This window comes from Trichomycterus rosablanca, chromosome 12 (assembly GCF_030014385.1).
Source record: "Trichomycterus rosablanca isolate fTriRos1 chromosome 12, fTriRos1.hap1, whole genome shotgun sequence".
Lineage (NCBI taxonomy): Eukaryota > Metazoa > Chordata > Actinopteri > Siluriformes > Trichomycteridae > Trichomycterus > Trichomycterus rosablanca.
The window spans coordinates 7,221,590-7,249,428 of NC_085999.1; the positions used below are offsets into that span (position 1 = coordinate 7,221,590).

At 39.5% G+C, this 27,839-nt stretch overlaps 1 protein-coding gene across 1 annotated transcript; it reads right to left on the minus strand.

Annotated features, from left to right (window-relative positions):
- Positions 1-671: 671 nt before the first annotated feature.
- Positions 672-27,203, minus strand: xirp2b (xin actin binding repeat containing 2b). Its single transcript, XM_063005940.1, has 8 exons — positions 27,070-27,203; positions 18,436-18,582; positions 17,345-17,473; positions 15,172-15,214; positions 14,444-14,541; positions 4,520-13,802; positions 2,843-2,973; positions 672-1,469 (listed from the first exon to the last, which is right to left on the minus strand). The coding sequence occupies exons 2-7, from the start codon at positions 18,490-18,492 to the stop codon at positions 2,882-2,884; spliced, it is 9,702 nt and encodes a 3,233-aa protein (XP_062862010.1). The 5' UTR covers positions 18,493-18,582; positions 27,070-27,203; the 3' UTR covers positions 672-1,469; positions 2,843-2,881.
- Between the last annotated feature and the right edge of the window lie 636 nt (positions 27,204-27,839).

Sequence of the window (27,839 nt, forward strand, 5' to 3'; positions counted from 1 at the left end):
GATGATATGCAGAACGACAGAAGGATAAGATAAAGATATACATAAAGAATACAAAAATAATCAGAGACAAATTGGAAATGGATACCGAAACAGATACAAAACTATTGTAGTTTCTCCATGGACAGTAAAATGTAAAATGATGTTACAGAAAATGTTAACCAAGGAAAATGTGATTAAATGTTACCATTTAAAAACTATAGTCCAGCTCAGGTGGCGCAGCGGTAAAGTACCAGAGTTGGGTTCTCGAATACATCGTATCGAATCTCAGCTCTGCCTTCCGACTGGGCTGGGCGGCAGCATGAACAACGATTGGCTGTTGTTCAAAGTTAGGGGTAAAAAGTCGGCTCATAGGTCCTGCTGGCTGACTGATGGCGCCTGCACAGGGCTGACGAATAATGCTGATGGGGGTGTGGCCCTCCGTACACAGTGCCCGTCGATGTATGAACTCGACTCGTGCAGGTGAAAAATGCAGCCTGTACTGACTGTACATGCCGGAGGGGGCGTATGTCAGTTGAGAGGCGTCCTCAGTCAGCGGTGAAGGGTCGAATTAGTATAGAGGACACAATCAGGATAATTGGACACGACTAGATTAGGGGAGAAAATTGGGGGAAAAAGTGGGGAAAAAAAAAAAAAAAAAAAAAAAACCTACAGTGTGTGTTAAAATAGTAGAGCATAACAAAACAACCTACATAAACTCTCAAACAAAAACTGGCACAAAATAAATATGGCACCAAGTCACCAAGATTTTTCTTTCAATCATTCACATTGTCTTACATACAAACATCCTACATACTTTATTTCATTTCTTTTACATCATCAGTATGCAAGACACAATCCATCATTAAGTACCTGCCTTTCCATCTCACTTTTTACACTCTGTCAATATCTTTCAGTTTTCTTTTTTGTCCACATTCAGTCTTTCTTTTATCACCATTTCTAAATCCTCAAACTGAAGATTATTGCCTTGTCCTCGATGCTATCACCCATGATTTACTCTCTTAATAATTCACACTGTGCATTTCCTTGGGTTGTTTTGTTATGTTTTTAGGATTTCAATATATATGTGCAGTCTTTCCGTCTCAAGCACCCATTATACATAAACGTCTTATTTAAGTGTACTCCTCTGTGATGCTTTATGTCGTTGTTGTTTTGAAGACTTCAAACTTTCACATTTCGGAGGCCACTCTGGTTTTACTAACTGAACACCCAGGTCAACGACCAAGGGCTTCTTCTGTGAGTCTGTTTGTGGGGGCCACGCTAAATTTTTATTAACTTTCTTGGGGTTTTGATCAGCTTTATCAAACGTGTCTGAGACAGAAGTGATGCTGCTTCGTGAAAGGGAACTCCTCCAGTCGAATCCTTCCTTCTGTGATCCAAATTCTTCATCAAAATTTCCTTTGGATTTGAAGAGTTGTTTATAATGGGGCAGGCAGTACAAATGTCCATGGAGAGAGACATAGTTTCCAAGGCTGTTAAACACATGGCTTGATTATTATAAAGTTCACAATAATACCACAGAATTTATGCCATCCCTCATCGCCTATAATTATAATCATAATCATTTAATCACTGAAGTGATTGAAGCAGTTATTGTACTTTATCTGTATTACATTGTTTCTCCAGTAATCACAGCTTTCTGGATTGTTCATAAGAAATAGTAGAAAAATAAGTGAACTGTTATGTATTAAATTGATGTTACCTAAATGCAACGTCTAATATTTACAAAGAAAATGAGAGATCTTTTCTCCTACTTAAGCACTGCACATTAGCACTGTTTATTAATTTTCATTTTATTTAATTGGTGGGATTTTTCCCTGAATCACTGGACATAATGCAGTACGACACCACAGACTGGACGCCAACCCAACACAGGGCTATGCCCCCCAATTCCCAACGGCAACGGCAATCATATCTGTACGTAGATGCCAACCAGTCAATAGCACTGCTAGGATTCAAACCCAGGATTGCAGTGGTAGTGTAACACAATGTACCTAGTCTAATAAAGTTACTCCTAATATTGCGTCTGCAGGACAGCCACTCTCAGGAAGAGTGGCAGGATTACTACATTTCTACCATTTGTAAACTTTGTGCGAGATGTACGATGCAAATCTGTTCAATCTGCCAATACTGCCACACATGCACATTGTCTCTGATAGTGTTAAAACTGGTAAACCATATATCCAATAAATTCTCCGGACTAAAGATGAAATGTGACCAAAAAAATAATAGTTTTTTTAATAAATAAAGTAATATGGCCACAACAAAAAAGTGTGTAGGAAATTAATATGACAATTAAGGCATTTTATGCAGGATAACATTGTTTTATAATAAAAACTCTATACAGAATAAACTATTATTAAGTCCCTATTAAACTAGTTTATATTTTAATGTATAATTCATTTAATCTATGTCAATACCCAAGCCATAGTCTGGGAAAAATGCATTTCCTCTACACACAGGAACAGTTGAAAAGAAACTTCTTTTAGAAAAGAAAACAGGGGCCTGAGGATCACATCCCATCTGTGGATGGATTACACCTGGATTTAGGACTTGGAAGAAATTGTGTAGAAAACTGGCCAGTATAAATTGGCCAACCCTGTAGACTTGCGGGCTATTTTTAACATAACATACAAGGTTTTTTTAAACAGAATGTAACAAAATTGCATCTAAAACTGGGGCAGAATGCTTAGTACATTTAGGTCAATGTGTCTGTGTCTAATTAATACAGACATGCAGACACTTTCAAAGTGTTCACAAACCTTTAAAATATTTAAGCTGATACACTGAATAATATAATAATAAATGTTTTTTATCATAGAGCATAATCATGCACATGACTCACCTCAATTTGTTTTTGCAGTATTCACAGGAAAAACAGGCTTTATGGAACATCTTTTTGTCTGCTATCAGACTCTCCATGGGGTACACTCTCCTCCGACACACTGTGCACAGCTCCGACTTGGGAACTCTGATCTAGAAAGAGAAAGAAAGAAATTCAATCTTACACAATATAGTTTTCTCTGCATCATTTATAATCATCTCAAAATGGAAAGGATGGCGGCTCTGCTTTAGAGACCAGGTTCAATCCTTGCCTCTGGTTGATGTCTATGTTAGCATCTGTATGTTCCATCTCTGTCCATGTAGGTTTTCCTTGGGTATTCCAGTTTCCTCCTACTAAAATGATGTACTCATCATAAGGGTTTACCATCTATAAGCTCATCGACCTATATTTTTCATATTTTACATGATATATTTTGCATTTTAGTGTGTTTATTCAATTCCTATATTGTTCATCTATTTTAGTTTTAGTGTTTATTTAATGTTTATTGTTGCACCATGGGTCTGAGAGTAATGTAATTTCAATCCTCTGTATGTCCTGTACATATTGCAGTATTGACAATAAAGCAGACTTTGACTTTTATTTACACACATACATCTCCTTAATTGTTAAGTGATAAGTTAGCAATACTTCCTTGGAATAAAAATATGTGGACACCTGACCGTGAGCTCATTGGACATCCAACTTTAAAACCACAGGGCTTTCCACAAGATTTTGGAGTGAATCTGGGGAAATTTGTGGTGGTTCATAAGTGATTTGTGATGTTGGTGAGGTCAAGCACTGATTTTGTCCTAAGGCCTGATTTGCAAATAGCTTTTTTTTAAATCAGTTCCAAAAGTGTTTGGTGGGGTTGAGGTGAATGTTCTGTGCAGGCCAGTGGAGTCTCTCCACGCCAAATTTGTTAAACCATGTCATGGAGGCAGTGGCTAGGAGCTCATAGGCCCCAGTGCAAAAAAAAATTTGGGCCCACTTCATGCAATGTGCCTTCTAGTAACATTAAGCAGGTTACACAGATTCCCAAAATCGCTTGAATTTTGATTACATGTATTCTGATATTTCATTGTCTTTAATAATATTTTAATATTTTACTTATCAAAAATATTGTAATATAATAATAACGACCTGGCATGGGTAGTGAGGTGAGGTTTGAGTTCATGTTGTGGAGGGCCCGCCCCCCTCGCCCCCCCAGTAGTATCCACATACTTTTAGCAATATAATGCATGAAAACTAACATGCAGTCTCAAACAATGCTGTTTAAATGTGTTGCTCTATTTTACATACTTTAACAAGCCACAAAATAAAATAGTAAAGACATAATGCTAAAGATAAAAAAAATGCTGCAACAAAGAAAATAATATGCCACAGTTTAGGTCACAAATGTAAATAAAACGAAATTATGTACCACATGTAAAAATAAAAAAAGCTTGAAAATGTATTAAATCCAGCACAGACGTGCAGGAATGCTGTTAATACGATGTTTATAAACTAGCAAGCATTAATAAAGATAACTTAGGTAATAAATATGCACAGAAGGACTACATGTAGCTAGTGGTGATTGTAGACAGAGAATTGTTTTATCTGGGGAATGCAGTTAGTCTCTCATCCCATCATGCAGTGTTAGCATGTTTGCCAGGCCAGGCAATTTCCTTTAAGATCTGACAACCAGTTAAGTTCCCTCACCTGAGACGCTGCAGCCAAGGCTTTTAAACACAGTCTCACTGTCGGTCCACATCTTGTGGAATTTTTTCATCAGTTCTTCAGCTGACGCCTCAGGGGAAACCTTCGCCTCTGGGGCTTTTTTCTTTACTGCATCGGCGTAAGAGATTGGAACACTCTGCGAGACAACATTTTCTGAATGCTTAGATATGGTCGTGGAGCTTCTCGTTTCTGTTATCCTCGTGCCAGAATCATGGACAGCAGAGTAATGCTCTGTAATGGTTTGTGTCTGTGAAAATCCAGGCGGATCGACCGACTTTTCCAGCGTTGTTTCTTTGCGCAGAGGCAGAGGAGAGGTCTGCTGGGAGCTCTGAGGGAATGTGTGCTGAGGCTCGTGCTTTGAACTTTCAGATGTGATTTCCTTCACTCTTGACGCCTGCTCCTCCTGTTTGTTTTTTCGGCCTTTGATAGAGGAACTTTGCTCATCCGTTTCAAAAGTGTTTTTCACAACACTTATGTTAAAATCTGGTATATCCTCTTGTTTGGTTGCTTTTTCTTTCTCTAACTCTGGGCGTTTTGTTTCTTGGCCAGGCTGTTTTGTGTTATATGTAGATTCTTTGCTGGTGTTTATTTTATTTTCTGCGGACCAGTTAGCTTCTAGCTGACCTTCTTTCGCTGGCATTTTCAAACATTCTTTTGTTTGAATCCCTAAACACTTGGAGAGATCTTTTTGTGCAAATGTCTTATTTAACTCAATTTCCTGAGTCTTAATTGAGACTGCTGTTTTGTCCACATCTTCTGAACTGTCCTTATACTTCTCCCGAATAATTGCTTCCTCCACAGCCATGGAATCCGATTTGATTTGGCGGTGGAATGTGGCTGGAATTTCTACAATCTCAGACTTCTTTCCAGTAACTGGTACAGGATGAGGCCCAGGATCAGGTGAGGGTCCACGAGAGAGTCGGGCTGTCACTTCTCTAAGCCTTGTCAGACTGTCGGCCCTGCCCCGAGTGGGTGACGGAGAGGCTCTAGTTAAACGAGACGTGGGTGTTTCAGACCTGCGTGGTGGAGGAGTAGGTGGCATTGGTGGAGGTGATGGTGCTACTCTTTGTGGTGAGTCAGTTCTTCTTGTGGATTCGATAGTAATAAATGTGGGTGAAGATGACCTTGATCTGATGTCCAAAGATTTATTGTTCTTCTCTTCCAACTTTTGACTTTCATGGGCCCCTTTTTTCTCGTCTACTTCTTTCTTTTGAGTTTCAACCTTTTTTGAATCAATAGTAATCCTCGCGATTCTTTGTGTAGCTCTGCCCAAATCACTTTTTTCAGAGGTAGCCTCGCATTCATGTTTTTCAATAGCTGCAATATTACTTTCAACATCCATCAGTTTCTCTTGAACAAGATTATGTACATGAGCAACAATTTCTTTGAGTTTCTGCGTGTTGTTTTCATCTTCCAATATTACCAAACTATTCTTATCCTCTGGACCAATGAGCCATTCTGGGATTTCATTAAGCAAGGTCTTTACACTTTTGGAGTCAATTTTTCCTGTAGTTTCCTGTAACTCTGTGACATGAGACAGCAACTTCTGAGCTGTGGCACATTTTTCCAATGCCGTCATGCTCTCTGTAATGGTTTTCAAAGGCCCCTGTCGTGTCAGCTCCTCTGTCACATTTCGGCTTTCATCTTCAGGTTTGCCTGTAATCTTTTGGCTGTCAACTTGCTCTTTCTTTTTCTGAGAGGTTTTGGTCTGTTTTTGAGACTTTACAGTGATGGCCTGTTGCTGAAGATGCTGCTGAACTTTACTCTCTGTGAATGTGATCTCTTTGTGGAACTCACTGTTTTCTCCTTGAATGGTTTTCTGTGTCTGCACCACTTTGATTTCTTCTTGTTTCTGATTAGGTGTTGAGACTGAGTGTTTGTCCTCTAAGGACAGAGCAGGCTGAGGTACGGTGGTATTACTTTGTGTTTGTTGAGTTATTTCTTTGTCTTTCTTGGGTTTAGCCCTCCTCTTTTTCTTTGACAGGACCGGACCTTCCTCTGCTTGCTTCTGTGTGACCTGTTTTTCTGCTTTATTCTCTGTCACTGTGACTTTTCTTTCAGTGAGATCTTTAACCCGGGCACTTTCCTCTGTCAGCGTCACACTCTGAGATTTATCTTCTGCCATTTTTTCTGTACCTTCATCTTTCTTGCGACCTTTTTTTGTCTTCTGAACCTTTTGCTCGGCTTCCATAGCTTTGCTGTCTGTATTTATCTTTGTCTGGTTGACCTGATCAGGAGAAGCTTTTCCGTGACCTTTTGCTGCAAAGACAAAGGTTTTCTTACCTTTCTCATTTTCGGATTTGTCTGTCAATTGAGTATTTATAATTTCTTCATTGTCAGCTTTTATCTCACTACTCAGTGACTCGCTGGTAAAGATAGCTGGATGATCTTTTGTTCCAGTTATTGGAACACTGGTAGATGCCTGTTCGCCCTTGCTAATGATTATCTCTGACTCGGTAACAGAGGTAGAGGTTATTTGTTGGATATTAGTTGTCATGGATCTGTATTTTTTCTTCTTTTTTGAAGTGGTAGGTGTGGCCTGCTGCTGAATGGAAGGTGTCTGATTAGTAATGATGTGCTGTTTATCTGAGGAAATGTCAACAGGAGATTTTCTATTTTTGGTAGAGATTAATGTCTTGCTTTCTGGAACATCTGACAGAGTGTCAGTCTTAGATGAATTAGACGACTCTGTGTGTGATGTGACTTTGGTCGTCTTTTTTTTGGTTTTAATTTGGGTGATATCTGAGGCACTTTCTTCAGACTGTGCTGAGCTTGTACATTCTAAGGAAAAGCTGAGGAGGGCTGGGCTGATTAACTCATGCTTGTGAATTTCAAAGCCTGGGGAGCTGGGTGGTGCTTGGATTTCTTTTTTCTCCTCTTTGGACTTCTGGTCAGATTTTATTAATGCGTTTTTACCTTTGCTTATGGCTGATTGGCTTGGTGGGGGTGGTGATGCCGGCGGGGTGAGACCCATGTAAACGACAATTTTCTTTGTCTGATATGGAGACCCAGGTGGCTCCGTTATAATGGATGACTGGATCTCAGATGAGATCAGACTAGAAGAGACTGATGAAATACTCTGTGACTGTGTTGAGCTGATATTTGTAAGTATTTCAGTGTTTATGGGCCCTTGAGAATCTGTTTGGGCCTTAATATCAGTATTATTAAGTTGTATGACTGGTTTCAGCTTTGGCACTTTACACAGAGCCGGAGCTTTGACTGGCTTTACTGTTAGCTTGGTAGGCTTTACTGGTGTAATAATAGGAATGAGGTCTAGCTCTTGCTGAGATGGAGGAGGAGGAAGGAATTCTTGTTCCATTGCAGGTGGAGGTGGAGGAGTAGGTGGAGGAGGTAAATGATCAATGCTGGATTTTTCCGGTTCACTGAGAGGTGGAGGAGGACTAGGTGGGGGAGGTAGGTCATTATCAGCCCTAGTAACAGGAGGGGGCAAAGGAAAAGGAAGACTTTCAAAATCTGGAGAAGGAGAGGGGGGTAATGGAAAGTCAGGTTCAGGTAAAACAGGCATACTTGGTGGGGGTGGTAAATCGACCTCTTGCTTTTTGTCTTTGGTTTTATCTAACCTGATCAAGCCTTTACGACCACCTTTAAGATTGCGGAATTCAGTCTTTATTGTCTTAACCTCATGGGTCTGATATATCGTTTTGTGTTCCACTGTGGTGGTCTTGGATGCTTGTGTGTTTGCTTTCTTTTTAGTCACATGAGTTTTCTTCTCTTGCATTGTTTTAGTGCTTACAAGTTCTTGTACATTCTTCTGTGACTCACTATTGTTGGTAACCTTCTTTACTGCCGTGGCAGATTTTTGTGACTGGACCTCTTGTTGAGTAGGAGATTGCACTTTAACTTTGGGAGTCTTAACCTTTCTAATCGGTTCTCTCCTGGGAATCTTTGGACTTGCTCGTTGTGCTGTTTCTAACAAGCATTTTATTGTGCCTTTGACATCTCCTTTTATTACCTCTTCTTTTTCGGACTGCTCATGTTCTTGTGTCTCATACAGTGATTTTATTGAATGTTTCACATCGCCCTCTGTACTTGCCCTGCGCTGCATTCTGGGGGAAGAAGGAGGAGGTTCCAGTAGGAGCTGAATTGTTCCTTTCACATCTCCTTGGACTTCTATCTCTTGCTGGCAAATCTTTCGGTCAGTAGAGGCCTCTTGTAGACTCTGCAAGGCTGAATTAACGTCGCCTTTCACAATTTCATCTTTCTCCACCACTCTCACTGTCTGTTTGGCTTCCTCCAAAGATTGTAATGCACCTTTTATGTCACCTGGGACTACATCTTCAGTAAGGATCTCAACTTTTGTTGCAACTGAGTCTTCTAGAGATTTTAGTGCTCCTTTAATGTTGCCAGGAATTATTTCAGGCTTCTCAACTTCTTTAGGTTGATTCTGGGCTTCCTGAAGAGATTTGAGAGCGGTGGATATGTCACCTTTTATAATCTCCTCTTTCTCCAGAATGTCTGGCTGATTTATGCACTGTGTCAGTGAGTTCAGAGTGGCCCTTAAATCACCTCCTACTATCTCTTCTTTCTGAAGATTCTCAAATGAGACAGGAGGTTCTGTCAAGAACACCTTGACCGTATTATGTACATCTCCAGGTACAATTTCTTCAGTGTTTACCAGACGACAGATTTTGGCTTGATTATGCATGAGGCTTAGTTTTGTCCCTTCGATATCACCACCAACGATTTCCTCCTTTTCTTGTTTGCTTGTTTCTGTCTCATCTGGCTCTTGCTGGAGCTGTTTCAGGTAGTCCAGAGATCCTGACTCAATACAGGTGGAATAAAAATTCACCTGTCCTTTCTCTGTTTCATCCACCTGAATTTTCACAAACTGTTCTGTGTCCGGGTTGTTAAGTTTTTCCAGACAGCTTTTAATATCGCCTTTGACCACCTCTTCCTTTTCAATTAGGGCATCATTATGTTTATTAAAAAGAGAATAAATGGTCATGCAGACATCTCCCTTCTCATCCTCCTGAATAAGAATACCACGTTTGCCTGTATTTTCCTCTTTCAGCAAGTTGTTTACAGCTTCTTGAATATCCCCTCGGATAATCTCTTCTTTTTCTACATTGGTGTCAGTCTTTTGGTTAAACAACTGTTGCACCGTATTAACAATATTGCCTTTTTCATGTTCATCTATAACAATGCTTTTCTCATTTGTCTCTTGTCTATAAAGGAGGTTCATCATAATGTTCTGCAAATCTCCTTTAATGATTTCTTCTTTTTGAATCTGTGGAGCCTCTTTATTCATCAGATTATACTTAGCCATGCGTACATCCCCAATCTCATCAGTCTCTAATATTATCCCCTTGGATTCTACCATTTTGTGACTGTACAGCTCATCAAGGGTTTCTTTTATATTTTTCCCAATAATTTCAGTCTTTACTACATTGCTCTCATTGAAGGCAGGAAATGGAGTAGTTTCAAAAAGCCAAGTTGTTGTTTTCACATCTCCCTTGGGAATCTCTTCACGGATGAGTGGCTTACTCTCCTTGTTCTCTTTAATGCTATCAAGTGGATTCTTCTCAAAAAGCCACACAGACTCTTTTACGTCTCCTTTGACGTGTTCTTGCAAAACAACCGTCTCCATTTTGTCTTCTAAGTTTTTATTATGGATCTGATCAATAGTGCTTGTCTCAAACATCCACCGAGCTGCCCTAACATCCCCTTTATGAATCTCAGTCATGCTAACAGTTCGGACTAACTTTTGGGACGGCAGCTCAGATTCAAAATGTAATTTGTTTGCCTTGACATCGCCCCCTTTGATGTCTTCCACAGTTTTAACAACTATTTCTTTGTCGTCAGTAATCTTGTCAAGGGGTTGGGTTTCAAATTTCCACCTAGCTGAGGTGACATCACCTTTCTGAATATCCTCCTCAGTAACAGATTTTATGACATACACTTCATCATCATCCCTGATTGAATCAATAGGTTTTGTTTCAAATAACCATCGAGCACCCACTACATCCCCTTTCAGTATTTCTTCTTTAGTGAGTGTGGTAACTTCATGGTAATGCCCCTCTTTGTCCTGGATGGCATAAAGTGGCTGAGTTTCAAACATCATGGCGTAGTTTTTAACGTCTCCTTTCTCGTCATCTTCAAAAACGACTTTCTGCAGATTTTTTGTCTCCGAGTCGGCGGAGACCTCCTGAATTTTATCTAATGAATAGGTCTCGAAAATTAAACGGCCCTTATCAACATCACCTCCCTGAACATCAGTCAAAGTGCGAATCTCCTTCAATTCATTCGGGTCTTCATGAATTGCATCTATGGGTTGGTTTTCAAAGCGCCACTTGCAGTTGCCCACATTTCCCTTCTGAATGTCCTCAGCCTGGGCAGTTCTTAGTTGATGCATGAATTCCTCTGAGGTTGAGGTCATGACATCGGCCGATTGGGTATCAAATCTATATTTCATTCGTGATACATCACCAGACTGAATATCAATCTCAGTCACTTGCTTAATAGTGCATCCATCTTCCCCGGTAATGTTCTCAATGTTCTCTGTCTCGAAGAGGAAACGAGCCATGCGTACATCTTTCCCCTGAATGTCCTCTTGTTTTACGGTGCATGTCTGCAGTACATTCTCTGATTCATCTCTGATGGTGTCGAGGGCCTGAGTTTCAAAGAGCCAGGTGCAAGTTTTTACATTACCTTTCTGAACCTCGTTAGATTCATTTTCACTCTTGAGCTCAACCTTTTCATACAAGACATCCATTGGTTTAGTCTCGAACAGCCACTTGCAGGTCTTAACATTACCTTTGACAATTTCAGTCGCCTCTTTAATAACACACTCTTCATCTTCAATATTGCTGAAGTATTTGATGGAATCAAGAGGCTGTGTCTCAAAAAGCCATTTGGCTGTTTTAACATCACCTGATTCAACCTCTTGCTGTGTGATGCCTTTAATCACTTGCAATCGGCTTACGCTTTCATCCATCTGGTCAATAGGACGGGTTTCAAACATCCACTTGCAGCTTTTAACATTTCCTTTCACGATCTCTTCACGCAGCACGGTTTTCACTTCATGGTAGTGGCCCAAACTATCCTGCATTGCATACATTGGTGTAGATTCAAAAAGATCTTTGTTGGATTTAACCGAGCCTACAGTCACACCTTCAACTTGAATCTTTTGATTTTCATTATATCTACTCAAATCATAGGTTTCAAAGATTTGCTTGTAATTTGCAACATCCACTTTCTCATTTTCATCTACAATCACTGTTCTACTTATTTCCTTTTTCTCGTCTCTGATCTGTTCCAGTGGCTGGCTTTCAAACACCCACTTCTGGTGTCGGACATCCCCCGTTTCTTCCTCATTTGTGATCCTTTTTTTGAGTTTTCCAACCTCTCCAAGTTCCCGTAACTCATCTTGTGGAGGTGTTTCAAAAAATTGCCTGGCACTTTGAACATCCCCTTTGATCATTTCCTCATTGTTCACTGGTATGTCATTTGAATGATCTTTCAAAGTGTCCATGGACTGAGTCTCAAATACCCAGCAACTCTTCTTCACATCACCTTTGTAACACTCTTCATTTGTTTGTTCAGTATTGATCAGTTTAATCACTTCTTTCTTTTCCTCTTGGATATCCTCGAGTTTTTGGTTTTCAAATTGCCATTTCTGGTGTCTCACATCACCCCTTTCTTCATCGGAAGCCACTATTTTATTTAGCTTTACAGGTTCCTCCTCCTCATTGTGGATGCTGTCTGAAGGCTGCTTTTCAAGCACCCAATTTTGGTGTCTTAAATCCCACATCTTTTCCTCTGGGGGCAACTTTTTCTTCAGCTTCCCCACTTCTGGTAGTTCTTTTATTGTGTTCAAGGCGGGTGTTTCAAACAGATGTCTTACAGATCGTACATCACCACCAATAATCTCAGTAGTGATGGGTCTGGAGTTGGAATCATCTTTTAGCTTATCCATAGGCTGAGTCTCAAACATTGTGCATTGTTTACGAACATCTGCCCTGATGATCACCTCTTTCTGCTGCATAAGTATTGTTTGCCACTCCTCTTTTGAGGAGCTTAGATTTTTTGTCTCGAACAACCATCGTCCCCTTTTTAAATCATCTTGAGGACTGTCCTCCAGTGAAACACTGGAGATCAGTCGAACCTCTGAAGGATCTTTATTAATTATGTCAAGAGGCTGTGTCTCAAAAAGCCACCGAGACGTTTTGACACCGCCTTTCTCGGTTTCTTCTCTGCGAATGCTGGTAATTTCCACTACTTGACCTGAGTGCTCCCTTAAAACACACATGCACTGGGTCTCAAACATCCAGACCGTTACTTTTACATCATCTTTGATCTCTTCTATGACAGATTTCAGACTTAGAAGGTGATTTTCATCCATGGTTTCAGTATCACCCAGTGAATCAATTTGCTGGTTTTCAAACACATGCTGCATACATCTCAAATTGCCCCGGGCTGCTTCCTGTGTGAACACAACCTCTTTGCTTTGCTCAGTGTCATCATACATCTTATGCAGAGAGTCCATTGGCTGTGATTCAAACAACCAGGCTGCTGCACGAACATCTTTTTTACTTATTTTGTTGTAAGGATCTTTTTTTGCAGAACCTTGCCTTAAAGTATCTATGGGTTGAGTCTCAAACAGCAAAGCAGTATTTTTCACATCACCGCCAGCTAAGAGTTCTTCATAAGATCTCATTTTGCTGCCCTCATCTTCATCGGAAGAGTTCTTAATGCAATCAAGAGGTTTATTCTCAAACATCCAGCACATGGACTGAACCTCACCTCTCAGGATCTCATCCCATTCCAGATATTCTGCTTCCAGGCTTTTGGTAGTGCTGTTTTCACTGTGCTCAAACTGGTATGTAGCATTCTGCACCTCACCCACCAGCTCCTCATGATCTGTATAATCTACCTCATTATAAAAATCTCTCTCCAGGTCTTTTCTGACATCAGGATGAAAGTGCTTGCACAGACGCTTCAGTTCCAGCAGTTCTTTCTGTTTTAGGTGTTGATCTTTGGTGAGGAATTGCTTTTTAAAGTTTGTTGGTTCGGTGGGCTCTGGGAAATCTGGGTCCTCAGGGAGGTCCTCGAGTAAGTCAGGAGGTGGTGGAGGTAAATCATCCAAGAAGTCATCACTAATATCATCGATAAATTCTAAATCCTCTGCTTCGGCTGTTGCAGAATCTACTGTATCTTTTGATAATCCAGGTAGCTCACCATTAAAAGTCTGATCGGAAACATTTACGTGTGAAGTCTGCTGAGAATGGTGGTTGTAGTGTTCAGTCTTTTTAGAGAGAGAAAATGAATTGTATCATTAATAAAAGGTCTTAACTTTTTTCATCACAGCTGAAATATTGCATGATATGCAAGTCTTACACATTAAATTGTTTTCCCTCACATGCAGCTACCAGTTTCTTTCAGACCTCAGGAACCCAGCCATCACCTCTTTTCAAAATACTGCTTCTGCAGCCTCATCTGGCAGATGATTGAGTCTGGAGGATGGTACTAACTGCCCCTTTTCGAATATGAGCTCATAAATGCCTGAGATTGGTGGGTGTTACTAGGCATCAGCGAAGAAGACAATAATGCCATCTCTCCCACACAGAAAGCAGGGGCATTTATGCTCTCTTGGCATTGTCTAGGATCAAATTGCTTTCTTTTTATAATGGTACAAATGGTTTGTTTTGCACCAACCTAGCAATCAGTTCTGGAATTTAAATCAAAATTTGTTTTTACAACATTATATAAAAATGGTCCTAGAATGTAACCTGTATAAAGAATTTTATTATTAGGAAATGTGCCAGTAGTTATTGTCTTGTACTGCCCAGCACATTACACTGTACTCTTTACTCTGTGTAGATGGTGCATCATTCTAAAGCACCAAACCAGTTAACTGAAAAAAGAATGATCAGAATGGGTCATTACCTTGATTTTCTTATATGGAGCCGCTTCTTCAATCGTTTTCTCAAACTGCCGTGCCAGTTCCTTGGCTGATAGTTTTGGGTAGTATTCTTCATCTTCCCCTGCAACCATATAGATGATTTAAAACCTGCACTCTTTATAAGTATATTATACACTGATCCGGCATAACATTATGACCACCTCCTGGTTTCTACACTCACTGTCCATTTTATCAGCTGCTTTCATCATGTTCTTCAAGACCTTCATCAGTGGGCACAGGACGCTGCCCACGGGGAGCTGTTGGCTGGATATTTTTGGTTGGTGAACTATTCTCAGTCCAGCAGTGATGGTGCAGTGTTTAAAAACTCCATCAGCATTGTCGTGTCTTATCCACTCATAGCAGCACAACACACACTAACACACCACCACCATGTCATTGTCACTGCAGGGCTGAGAATGATCCACCACCTAAATAATACCTGCTGTGTGGTGGTCCTGTGGGTGTCCTGACCATTGAATAACAGAGGAAAAACAAGTTAAAAAAGTATGTAGAGAAATAGATGGACTACAGTCAGTAATTGTAGAACTACATAGTGCTTGTATATGGTAAGTGGAGCTGATAAAATGGACAGTGAGTGTAGAAACAAGGAGGTGGTCATAATGTTATGCCTGATCAGTGTAAAACAATAACCCAATAATGAAACTGAAGTTTAAAAAGGCATGTTTCTATAAATGTAAGAAGTATATATCACCATAGTGATTCTCAGCAGTGCTATCCATTTCCTGATGTGAGACCTGTTAAAACACATGCAGTGATTGTTAATTATCTTTCATTTTCTAACCTAAGATTTAACCTTTTGTCTTAGAGATTTCATTCTAAATGAAAATGTAAACCAGCAGCCTGAAAAGACTTGTAAGACTTACTTTAAAGTTACAATGTATTTATTTACGGTATTTTAATATGAAAAATTCTAAGGTCTAAAAAAGACACAGGCTAGATTCAGTTAGCAATGTGTCTGCTTAAAATACCTGAACTTAGGAGGAATAATTAGAAGAGGTGTCCACATACTTTTGGTGTATAGGGTATAGAGTATAAGCATAAAACAAAAGTAATTGTCATGATTTCACTCAGAAGCACTAAAAAAAAAAAAATGCTTCAAAAACAGCCACAGAGCACATGGACATCTTGGGCACCAACAGACTAAGACCTAGAGGACTGACTGGGGTAAACATCCTACCCCTTAAATATAAGTAGCACTATTCACAGAGTAAAACAAACAAAATAAGCTTGAGAAATGCTTTCGTTCCAACCTAAACCTGAAGAGCACTTTAGATGTCATTGTTGTACATGTAAAATAATAGAAGGAAGAAAGTCTCTCCAACATCCATCCATGTTCATTCAGTATTCATCCTCCACTGAGGTATGTGAGTCCCTGCATGGGGAACGAGGTGTGCAAGAAGAATCGCTGGCATGGAAGGATAGACAGAATTTGGATAGACAGGCTAGAATTAGACAGGATTTGGGTCTGTTGCATCTGCTTTTCTATTCTCTTTCTCTCATTGCTAGTCATGGGCTATTCATGCAGGTGTTGTATGCATGTCATTAGCATTTGTGAATACTAAACATCTGCATGAGTATCTGTGTGGATCTGCAAAGTGCTTTATTCCTAATAAACATTTACATTTGCAGCATTTAGCAGATGATTTTATACAAAGCGACTTACATTTATTACTAAATACATTTTGAGAAATTGATGGTTAAGGGCCTTGTTTAGGGACCCAACATTGGCAACTTGGGGGTGGTGGCAACTTTCTTATTACTAGTCCAGTACAGCCACCACTGGCCTTTTATATACTTTTTAGGTCTGTGATTTAATTTTGTGTGACTAGTAATCAAAATGTTGATGGTTAAAGCCTGACCACCACCAAGTTGCTTCTGTTGAGCCCCTGAGCAAGGCCCCTAACCCTTAATTGCTCAAGTTGTATTTAATCACAAGTGTAAGTCTCTTTGAATAAAAGTGTCTGCTAAATGCCAAAAAAATAAATGTACAATGAAGTACATCTTATTTGGGCATAGAAATAATAATTAAATATTTACTAAAGTACATGTGGGGAGCAGGGGAGCATCTAGTGTGTTTAAATTATGCATGAACAAATTAATAGCAAATGCTGACAATTAAGCCATAACTAACATTTAAAACATAACTAACATTTAAAACATGGAAAACATGTGGACCGGTGGTGAATCTAGTCAGGAAGGGTAAGCCTCCTAATATATTCAGGGTAAAAAAGAATATAGAGCCTACGGTGGAGGTACACTAAGCATTACAGAAATACAACCTGTGTTCATGGCATCACACACAAACTCCAAACACAATAACTGGAGATAAAGATCAAACCTTGGTCAGTGGAAATGTTTAGAATCCATACTACCTGCAATACCCCTGTGCCCCACCGCAGGAGGAACAAACATTTATTGAAACAATGATTGTGTAAAATCCAAAACAGAATTATTTAACATGCTTGTTCATGGGTCTTTAGTTTGTCATTTTTTTTATTATCGGAAGTAGGGATACATTATACAGGCAAAGGATTCAATATTTTAAAAATAACAAAAAATACCTAAAATACTACTAAAAAGACAGAAAATACAAAGAATAAAGGATTAAATAAGAGTTCCAGTAAAGTCAACGAGGGTTTTAAATGCCACCTTGCTTATGCATGAGTTTATAGTCCAAGACCAGTTATGGTATTTATACCACTCATACTATTCAATTTGTGGGGTTTGGAAATCAAACTTGCAACCTCACAATGACTGAGAAATGCTTCTTCCGTTGTGCCATTTAAATGCAAAACTATTCCTATTAATGCCCTCTGTCATTTACTCAGTAACTGCATGCAAGCTATCAGCAAATGACTGTTTACCTGCACAGGTCTGTGTGTGGAGTTGAATTGAGTAACAGTGTTTGAAGAGGAAGTTTCATTTTTCTCAAACTGTTTGCGAATGCTAGCAACTCCACCAGGTACAGAACACACCTCAGTTTCCTCCATGACCTAAAAGACAGAAATGGTCAAAGAATTATACAGTGCCAAAAAAGTCATTGCCTGTTTCTGACTGTCTCTGTTATTGCGTATTTGTCATTTATTAAACAAAGAATATTGAGCAAAAATGCAACACATTTTGCTTAATATCAATTTAGTAATTCTGTAGAAAAACAAAAACTCTTTACATTTGGCTTTTTCATATACACCGATTAGGCATAACATTATGACCACCTTCATAATATTGTGATGGTCCCCCTTTTGCTGCCTCATATGCAACAAACTGTGATGCACTGTGTATTCTGACACCTTTCTATCAGAACCAGCATTAACTTCTTTAGCAGTTTGAGCTACAGTAGCTCGTCTGTTTGATCGGACCACACAGGCCAGACTTCACTCCCCACGTGCATCAATGAGGCTTCGCCGCCCTCGTCAAACTCACTCAAATCTTCATGCTTGACCATTTTCAGTGCTTTTAACACAGTTTTTTGCTAGGGGGCTATCATTTGTTGACTTGTAAAAAAATTGCAGGCCAGTCACTTGGTTAAATTTTGAGATAATGGCTGGGGGTTCAGTGGACTCCTGCTAGCTTTAGAAAAGGTGCTGACATAATTAATTGGGACGTTTCTGTAACTATAGCAGAGTGTTCATGTAGAAATATTAAAACAACTGCTTGACTTTGACAGTAAAGTTTAAAATGTCAGAGATTTACATTTCACAGCGCTGACTGAAATTAAGCCTGGCTGTGTGAAAGCACATGGTTATCTGCCTTTTCTGATGTTTGTTGGGGGCAAAAGTTGTTGGGGTGAACATCCTGCTTTTCTTAATGTGTAATCTTACACCTGTTAGCGATTGGTGTAAAACTAATTATGTACTGTTTGCTCGGTTTAAACATGTTCATAAAACTGTTTTTAGTTATTTAAGCAATATTGTACATGCAGTGTACTTAAGAGAATTTGTGTAAGCTAAAGTACCCCTCTGGAGAAGTCTGGTAGATCCTGCTTGGTGTCTGCAAACTGGTACGTGGCCATGCAGCTCTTTAGAAGGATAGATTCAGAGTGAGACCTGCTCTTCTAACCCCTCGGGATGACCAGTCCTGGATATCACCACACTGCCAGCAGCTACACACAATAACAAATACATTAAAAAAAAACAAGGCCACTTGGAGTTGCAGCTATTTAATACACAAAACGCAATCATTGTCTTTAAAACATGTATTCAGTTGAAGACAATACAGGGACATTATCTTCTATGTTTCAAATGTAATGGCTGTGATACATTTTGTAATTGTTAAGAAACTGAGGACACCGAATGTTAATGTAGTTTAATGCTTGAAAAAACACTTCACCTGCTCAACACCCTGGGGTCTTGGTTGTTTTACACCTATCAGCCATAACATTAAAACCACCTCCTTGTTTCTACACTCACTGTCCATTTTATCAGCTCCACTTACCATACTGTATAGGAGAACTTTGTAGTTCTACAATTACTGACTGTTGTCCATCTGTTTCTCTGCATGCTTTGTTAGCCCCCTTTCACCCTGTTCTTCAATGGTCAGTGGTGGATGATTCTCAGCACTGCAGTGACACTGACATGGTGGTGGTGTGTTAGTGTGTGTCGTGCTGGTATAAGTGGATGAGACACAGCAGTGCTCCTGGACTTTTTAAATACTGTGTCCACTCACTGTCCACTCTATTAGACACTCCTAACTAGTTGGTCCACCTTGTAGATGTAAAGTCAGAGACAATCGCTCATCTATTGCTGCTGTTTGAGTTGGTCATCTTCTAGACCTTCATCAGTGGTTACAGGAAGCTGCCCACAGGGCGCTGTTGGCTAAATATATTTTTGGTTGGTGGACTATTCTCAGTCCAGCAGTGACAGTGAGGTGTTTAAAAACTCCATCAGCACTGCTGTGTCTGATCCACTCATACCAGCACAACACACACTAACACACCACCACCATGTCAGTGTCACTGCAGTGCTGAAAATGATCCACCACCCAAATAATACCTGCTCTGTAGTGGTTCTAGGAGAGTCCTGACCATTGAAGAACAGCATGAAAGGGGGCTAACAAAGCATGCAGAGAAACAGATGGACTACAGTCAGTAATTGTAGAACTACAAAGTGCTTCTATATGGCAAGTGGAGCTGATAAACTGGACAGTGAGTGTAGAAACAAGGAGGTGGTTATAATGTTATGGTTGATCGGTGTATTACTCTTCACAACACACCATACATTTTCAATAAAAGACAGGTATGTACTACAGGCAGGTCAGTCTAGCATCTGAACTGTTTTACCTTGTAGTTTGGCTTGACATTGTTTGGCTTGACATTGTCTTTGTAAAACAAACAGGAATGACCTTAGATGTAGCTTCAGAATTAGTTTGTACCTTTCCACATAAATAGTGCTTTCACAAAAAAAACCCTTCCTTCTTCATTTCGGAAGAAAAAACAATGTACAGTATGTTACCTCTAAAACAATCTGAAAAGTGCAGTCATGAGAAAAAAGCACACATTTTCACTTCTTTACTTGCATCAGTCTCAGGTGACCTTATGCCCTGAGAGGCTGGCGGTGTTTATATATGGCTTTTACTTAGCTTGCATTTCTAAAAATTCTTATTAAAGTATTTTTTCCCATAAGAACGTATGGGAAGCATGTTAATGCGTTCCATGGTCCCATGGAACTGCATATATTTAGGCTAATGTAAAATAACGGGGTTGTTTTTGACACTTATACACTGAAAATAACACAAATATAATATAAAAAACACTCAAATACAATTAAAAAACAGTTAAACATCAATCAAAAATACAATAAAACCTGCACTTTACCTTTAATTATTTACTGTTTTCTTATGCTTTTTAATTAGTAGAGAGAACAATTAAGCAGTAATAACTAAGAGAGGTTTAGTGTTTCTATGTCGTTCTTTTAATACATTAAGTTACATTATTTTTTTTAATGATAAGCATTTTAGACTCTTTCGCAAAAGCCGATTCTTACAATTCCTCAGAACCTCGACTGTAACACAAGTTTAAAAGTGAAACAGGAGAAAAATCCTGATAAATACAGATACACGTGGAGCTTTCAGAGTGGATTTGACAGTTATTCCACACAAATCACATGACATTTTACTGCACCTCTCAAGACGAGCGCTGAGCAAAGCAGCAGTCGCACATATGTTGAGTTAAAGGGAAACGTTGAGGTTAAAGGTACAAATTTCTCGACAAAGGGTGTTGAGTTTTAAAGATTTTGAGTTTAGGGGACGTTGAGTTACAAGGTACAACTGTAGTTCTTTTAAACATAATCATGATAACATCACCTGTCACCGATTTACCAGTGTTCTTGTGGAAGGTTCCAAAACAGGTGCTTTTGTTAACGGCACAAACTTCCATTGATTACAGTTCCTCTGTTCCAACTTTTTGTTGTGTGGCAGGCATCAAACTAAGTATTACTAAGAGAAATCAGTACAACTAAAAAGTAAAAGCAATAAACACAAATAAATACCTGTAAAAAATACCTTTTTATTGAACAACTACAAATTGCCTTTATGATTACTGCCTACTAGTATTACCTACTGCCCCAATTTTTTTTTTTTTGGAATTGAGTTTGTACAGTTACAGTTAGTCTTGCCACAGATTCACAATCAGCTTTAGGTTTGAGATTTGGCATGGCTTTTTCAAATACATTAAGATTTTTGTTTTTTGAACCACTCCAGTTTAACTTTAGCAGTATGCTTAAGGTCACTGTAAACCTCTACCTCAATCTCAAGTCTTCTGCAGACTGAATCAGGCTTTCATATTGGCTCTTTATCCTTTATCCAACCATCCTGCCATCAACACTGGCATGCTTTACCCTTTTCAGAAGAAGCCAGCCACTGCATGAACCATGTGGAACTTAACCAGGGAGAGCTGTTTATCTTTCATTAAAAAAAAAGCAGCTAGCAGCTCTGTTTACTTTTGTTTCACCCACAGATTATTTTTTGTTTCCCAGCTCAAAGTGTGCAATTACCCCCTCTATAGGCTATTGGAATGGTACCTGCTGCTAGGGCATCACAATATTATGCTTGCAAATTATGTTGATTCTAGCTAAAATCAGGACTGTAAAATGCAGACTAAATGTAAAATATTGAATTATTTTAGTCCTTCTAGTAGTAGACATTTCAACTTAAACTAATCTGAAACCCCCCCACAAATGAGCAGTAAATTAAGACTGCATTTCTATTTCTGATAGATCCATCCAAGGTTCCTTGCCAATAACCATATTTTGAACCATCCATATACAGAATATCTTTTAGGTGATAATGTTTTATGGGTACTGGACTCAGCACAGCACAGTTCTTGTAAAATGGCTAAAGGTGTTGTAAAGCTTGCCCTTAAAAATAAACCACACAGTAATTTTAGCATGTAATTCCTAAATACAGATGACACTGAGTGTGCACTGAGGATGAAACATGTCATGTGGTTGCAAGTCTTGTTGGTAGATTATTGCCTCCTTGGGCCTAAACTCTATTTTAGTCACAGGCATGGGAGGCATGTTAGAGTAAACCAATCAAACTGTCAAGAGAAGTTAGTGCAGGACATTTTTTCACAGAAATAAGTGTGATTCCTGCTCTGTATATGCTTATAATTCCTATAAATGGTGCTTTATGCCGGTGAAGAAGATGTCATGCACATAGGTGTTTATGGTGTCATCTACATGTGACCTGAAAAGGTCTGATGGGGTGAAATGTACCAACGGTTCTTGGCTATCTTGTGACAAGTTATGTTTGGTTGCAGGCTCGCATGACAGAAAAGTGAAGTAATCTAGGCGCCAAAGAGCTGCAAAAATAAATCAACTTTATTTTAATCCAGTGTGGCTGGAAGGTTCGGGTTTCCTGTGGGGGGTGGGGGTTTTGTGGGTGTTACAGGGAGCAGAGGTTAAAACTGAAAGTCTGTCTAACCAAGCAATTAGTAATTGCAGTTATGCAGGGGGTAAAAGGTGAGGTAGAACTTTCCATCAAAATAGTGATTAGAGAATTGGTATTCAAGCTTATTTCGGGGTTTGTAGAGCCACCAGTACATCACACATATAGCAAACTACAGCAAAAAAAGAACCAAGACGTACTGTTAAAATACATTTGTTTTCTTTTATTGGTCATTTTAGTTAAGTCCATACATGCTCCCAGACCTTTTTATAGGATTTAAGAAAACTGTATAACCCATTTAAGTGCTCTGCATGTAAATGTTTATTAAATCAATGAATATCAGTGCATATCGGCTATTTTGGTGGTTTAATAAAAGTGCCTATGGGCAATAATTTGTGTGTAAGTTAACATTTAAAGAAAAAAAACTTTAGTAAAAAAAAAAGTCTGCTGCTGATTTCCCCCTAGCATGCATATGAATATGAATGAATAAACGCCTTTAATTGTCATATATACATATACAGATGTACAGTACAATGAAATTCTTTCTTCGCGTATCCCAGCTTGTTTGCGCAGGGTCAGCCTTCACATGGCACCCATGGAGCAGAGAAGGTTAAGGGCCTTGCTCAAGGGCCCAACAGTGGCTGCATGGCAGAGCTGGAATTCGAACTCTCAACCTTTCAGTTGATAGTCCAAAGCTCTACCCACTAGGTTACCACTGTCCATATACTGTATACATACAGTGTATCACAAAGGTTTGTGCCCAAAGTGTCAATATTTTGTGTGACCACCATTATTATCCAGCACTGCCTTAACCCTCCTGGGCATGGAATTCACCAGAGCTGCACAGGTTGCTACTGGAATCCTCTTCCACTCCTCCATGATGACATCACGGAGCTGGTGGATGTTAGACACCTTGAACTCCTCCACCTTCCACTTGAGGATGCGCCACAGGTGCTCAATTGGGTTTAGTCCATCACCTTTACCTTCAGCTTCCTCAGCAAAGCAGTTGTCATCTTGGAGGTTGTGTTTGGGGTCGTTATCGTGTTGGAAAACTGCAGTTTTCGAAGGGAGGGGATCATGCTCTGTTTCAGAATGTCACAGTACATGTTGGAATTCATGTTTCCCTCAATGAACTGCAGCTCCCCAGTGCCAGCAACACTCATGCAGCCCAAGACCATGATGCTACCACCACCATGCTTGACTGTAGGCAAGATACAGTTGTCTTGGTACTTCTCACCAGGGCGCCGCCACACATGCTGGACACCATCTGAGCCAAACAAGTTTATCTTGGTCTCATCAGACAACAGGGCATTCCAGTAATCCATGTTCTTGGACTGCTTGTCTTCAGCAAACTGTTTGCGGGCTTTCTTGTGCGTCAGCTTCCTTCTGGGATGACGACCATGCAGACCGAGTTGATGCAGTGTGCGGCGTATGGTCTGAGCACTGACAGGCTGACCTCCCACGTCTTCAACCTCTGCAGCAATGCTGGCAGCACTCATGTGTCTATTTTTTAAAGCCAACCTCTGGATATGACGCCGAACACGTGGACTCAACTTCTTTGGTCGATCCTGGTGAAGCCTGTTCCGAGTGGAACCTGTCCTGGAAAACCGCTGTATGACCTTGGCCACCATGCTGTAGCTCAGTTTCAGGGTGTTAGCAATCTTCTTATAGCCCAGGCCATCTTTGTGGAGAGCAACAATTCTATTTCTCACATCCTCAGAGAGTTCTTTGCCATGAGGTGCCATGTTGAATATCCAGTGGCCAGTATGAGAGAATTGTACCCAAAACACCAAATTTAACAGCCCTGCTCCCCATTTACACCTGGGACCTTGTCACATGACACCAGGGAGGGACAACGACACATTTGGGCACAATTTGGACATGTTCACTGTGGGGTGTACTCACTTACTGTATGTTGCCAGATATTTAGACATTAATGGCTGTGTGTTGAGTTATTTTCAGAAGACAGTAAATCTACACTGCTATACAAGTTGTACACTGACTACTCTAAGTTATATCCAAGTTTCATGTCTATAGTGTTGTCCCATGAAAAGATATAATGAAATATTTGCAGAAATGTGAGGGGTGTACTCACTTTTGTGATACACTGTATATACATATGAATATACTGTACATATTTGTAGTAAGTTCTAGAAACCCAAATCTTTTTTCTATTTATTTTGCATCTAGACATTACAGTCTCTATTGCAATTCCTCTGCCGCTTGCACCACCCCCTCCATCACTTGTGCAATTGCTGGTCCCTTCTTTTCACTAACCAGCAGCGGGTTCCCACACTGAGCCATATTGCATACAGAGAGTGACCCAGTCATGGCAGTGCCTCATCCAGTCCTGGATTTAAACTCTTAAAACACATCAAGCTCTTAGCAGTGGAGACTTACTTATTAGACTATTGGGCCAACTGAGCACCATTCACAAACAAAATTCTATCCCAACAAACCTCTGCAGCACAGAAGTGTCATTGTCTCCAGCCAAGTGAGCTTTACTTTAACATCACTCAGACATGCAAAATAAATAAATAAAATAAATAAATCACCCGTTCCAAAATCATCACCTTAACCCCTTAACGCTGTTTGTCGTAAATTCGCAACACACCGCTTCCATTCAGACTGCAGCTGAGAAAGCGTATGTATTTCCACAATGCCAGTTTGTGCTTGTTTAATACGTACCTAGGTACCTTTTGCAAGCACTGGTTTCTCGTAGGACCGGTCGGAATAGGAACTACATCCGATTCAAGGAAGCTAACTTGACAAATAATGACTCATGCAATTTGCGGCTGCAGAAATTGTCCTATTTGAGTTAAGTTGTGCTAAGATAAAAATACGTACCACCTTACTGATTGCTTCAACAGCTGACATATTGGAATAGACTTCATGTGACGAATATTTTATATCCTAACGTTTATTGATAATTCCATAAAGACAATGCAGCAATAGGGGCTATTTTTGCAAAGCAGTCTTTGGTGGTTCTGGGACAACATCTGACCATACAAACAAATTACAAATTCATTAAGAGACCACTGTTCCAGAGAGAAAACCTAGCTTTGTAAACTTTTTTTAAGGCACAAAGAAGTCACCATCTATAGTCAATTAAAATCAATAAAGGATAAAAGGAAATAAGTACATTATATTACAAAACAGCACAACTAATTATGTAGATGTATATACTATTTTATACCAGCATATTATCAGAATCTCCCAAAAACAGTTGTTCCCCCTTTCCAACCATAACCACCTCGACTGCTCTTAAAAGGTCTTTTACAAGATTTTGAATTGTGTCTGCTGGAGTTTATGCTCATTCAGTCAAAATGAATTTGTGCTGTCAGCAACCAATACAGGAACTGAACAAAAAGGCTGAAAAAAGGCTTTGGCTTGCACATAATGTTCCAATTTACCAAAAAGGACCCATGCAGGCCACTGAAATTCCTCTACACCCAAATTCATTAAACAATGTCTTTATTGACCTTGCATGTTGCCTTAAATGAAAATGAAATCATATTAAGTATTTTATATAATTACACCTGTTAGCAATGGATGGATGATATATCTGGACTCAGTAATATGGAGGAGTGTCCACATTATTTTCACTACATATTGTAAATGTCTTCTATACTGTAGATGGGCATTTTGATTTAAGCTGTATCAATTTTACAGCTGCATTCATACAAACAATAAAGAACAGACCGGTGACATAAATCTAAAGAACAGACTGGTGTTAGTTGTGCTAAGGCATAACGTGCCAAAACACTCATCACAACAGTTCGATTGACTACCACTGATGCACTTCAAGCACGTTCATGCTACAACATTTTTGTTTTTCTTTTACTGCACAACACACCCTGCCAGGGTATCCAGGGAAGCCAAGAACAAAGATGTTTACCAAAATAAGAGAAACAGCACAAAGTTTGACTTTTGAGTAACAAAACCAGAATTATAAACAGAACTATACAGGTAGGCTGAACAGCGATTAACAGCATGTGTCAGGTGCCACAAAACCAGGACCTCTGAGCAATAACAGTATAGTCAAGGATTTGTAGTAGTAGTACAGGAAACCATCCGGTAGAAATAATTTAATTAATTAATTATTTGGATAAATAATTGGCTAACAAACGAAGCAATTTCATAAAATTATTTGTATGCATGAATAAATATTCTTTATTTAATGAGACTTCTTGCTGTATATTTTCTGCTGTAGATAATATATAATGTATGTTTTACAGTACTTTTATTTAGGGCACCAATGTATTTTGATCATCAAAATTATTTAGGGCACAGTGTATATTGATTTTGATTAAATAATTAAATTAATTAAATAATTAAATAATAATTCATTAATTCCTGTTTTACGTCCAGAAAACAGTTAAGCATGAAAATTCTCAGAGAGACAAGAACTTTTATAGTGGCAGCATAATATCAGTCACTCAGACCCTGGTTCTTCAGTAGAAGTTGAGTGCATCTTCGCTTTTTTACTAATCCTTTGTCTCCTAAAACCACCTGCACAATGTATCCGGCTCTAATGATCCTTCCAAGAGGGACTTCAACTCACATTCTCTACACCAAACACTTCCAACACAGTACCACTACTCCACAAATGCACAAAATTACTTTCACAATTAATTCCAAAATCAAAAATCCACATTCCAAGACAAACACAAATGCATTATTTGCTGGGACCAGTCAAACTCACCAACGTTGTATAGCTTAAGCTGTAATAAAAGTTGTGACAGAATTCCAAAAACTGGGTCTGTAGGTTTCAGCCTGGCCTGCAGGTCGCTTAATGTGCCAGCAGTCCCGCCAATCCTGCCGTGGTGGTGGAGACCAGCTCCTCCAGCAGGCTTACTATGTTAACTGTCCACCGAGTGTTACGGGACAGCTGGTTTTATTTTCTAACACCCTTCTCTCCTGCCTGTGCAACCCCACATACTGTCACAGAGGCTTTTTTTAGAGTCCTTCATGCCTCCTGTGTTGAGTCCCTGAAATTAACTACCTGGGACTTCCTCATGTCTTTCACTTTTTTTAATGTAAATAAAGAATGCCATGTATGCACTCATTATGTTCCATAAATCACTCATTAGACACCACTTACCAGCAGATTTTTGGGTGGTGGATCTTTGTCATCACTGCAGTTACACTATAATAGTACTAACATGGCAGCATGTGTTGTTGGGATTTTTAAATATGGTTTAAACTTGCTGACCCCTTTATTTGTCAGTAACCCTCTGACAAATAGCTGTTAATCAATAAAAATACTGTCACAGAACACTCACTGGCATGATAATGGTGTGTTACAGTGAGCTGCACTGATATTAGACACAACAGGAACTACTGCAGTCCCTTTTTACTGATGGAAAAGGTAGCTGGTGGCAACAGAAGGACTGGTCAGTGTTAGTGCATCTGCATCATACTCAAAGTGTACATTTCAGTTTCAATTGAATAAGAACCTACTTTAAAGTACAA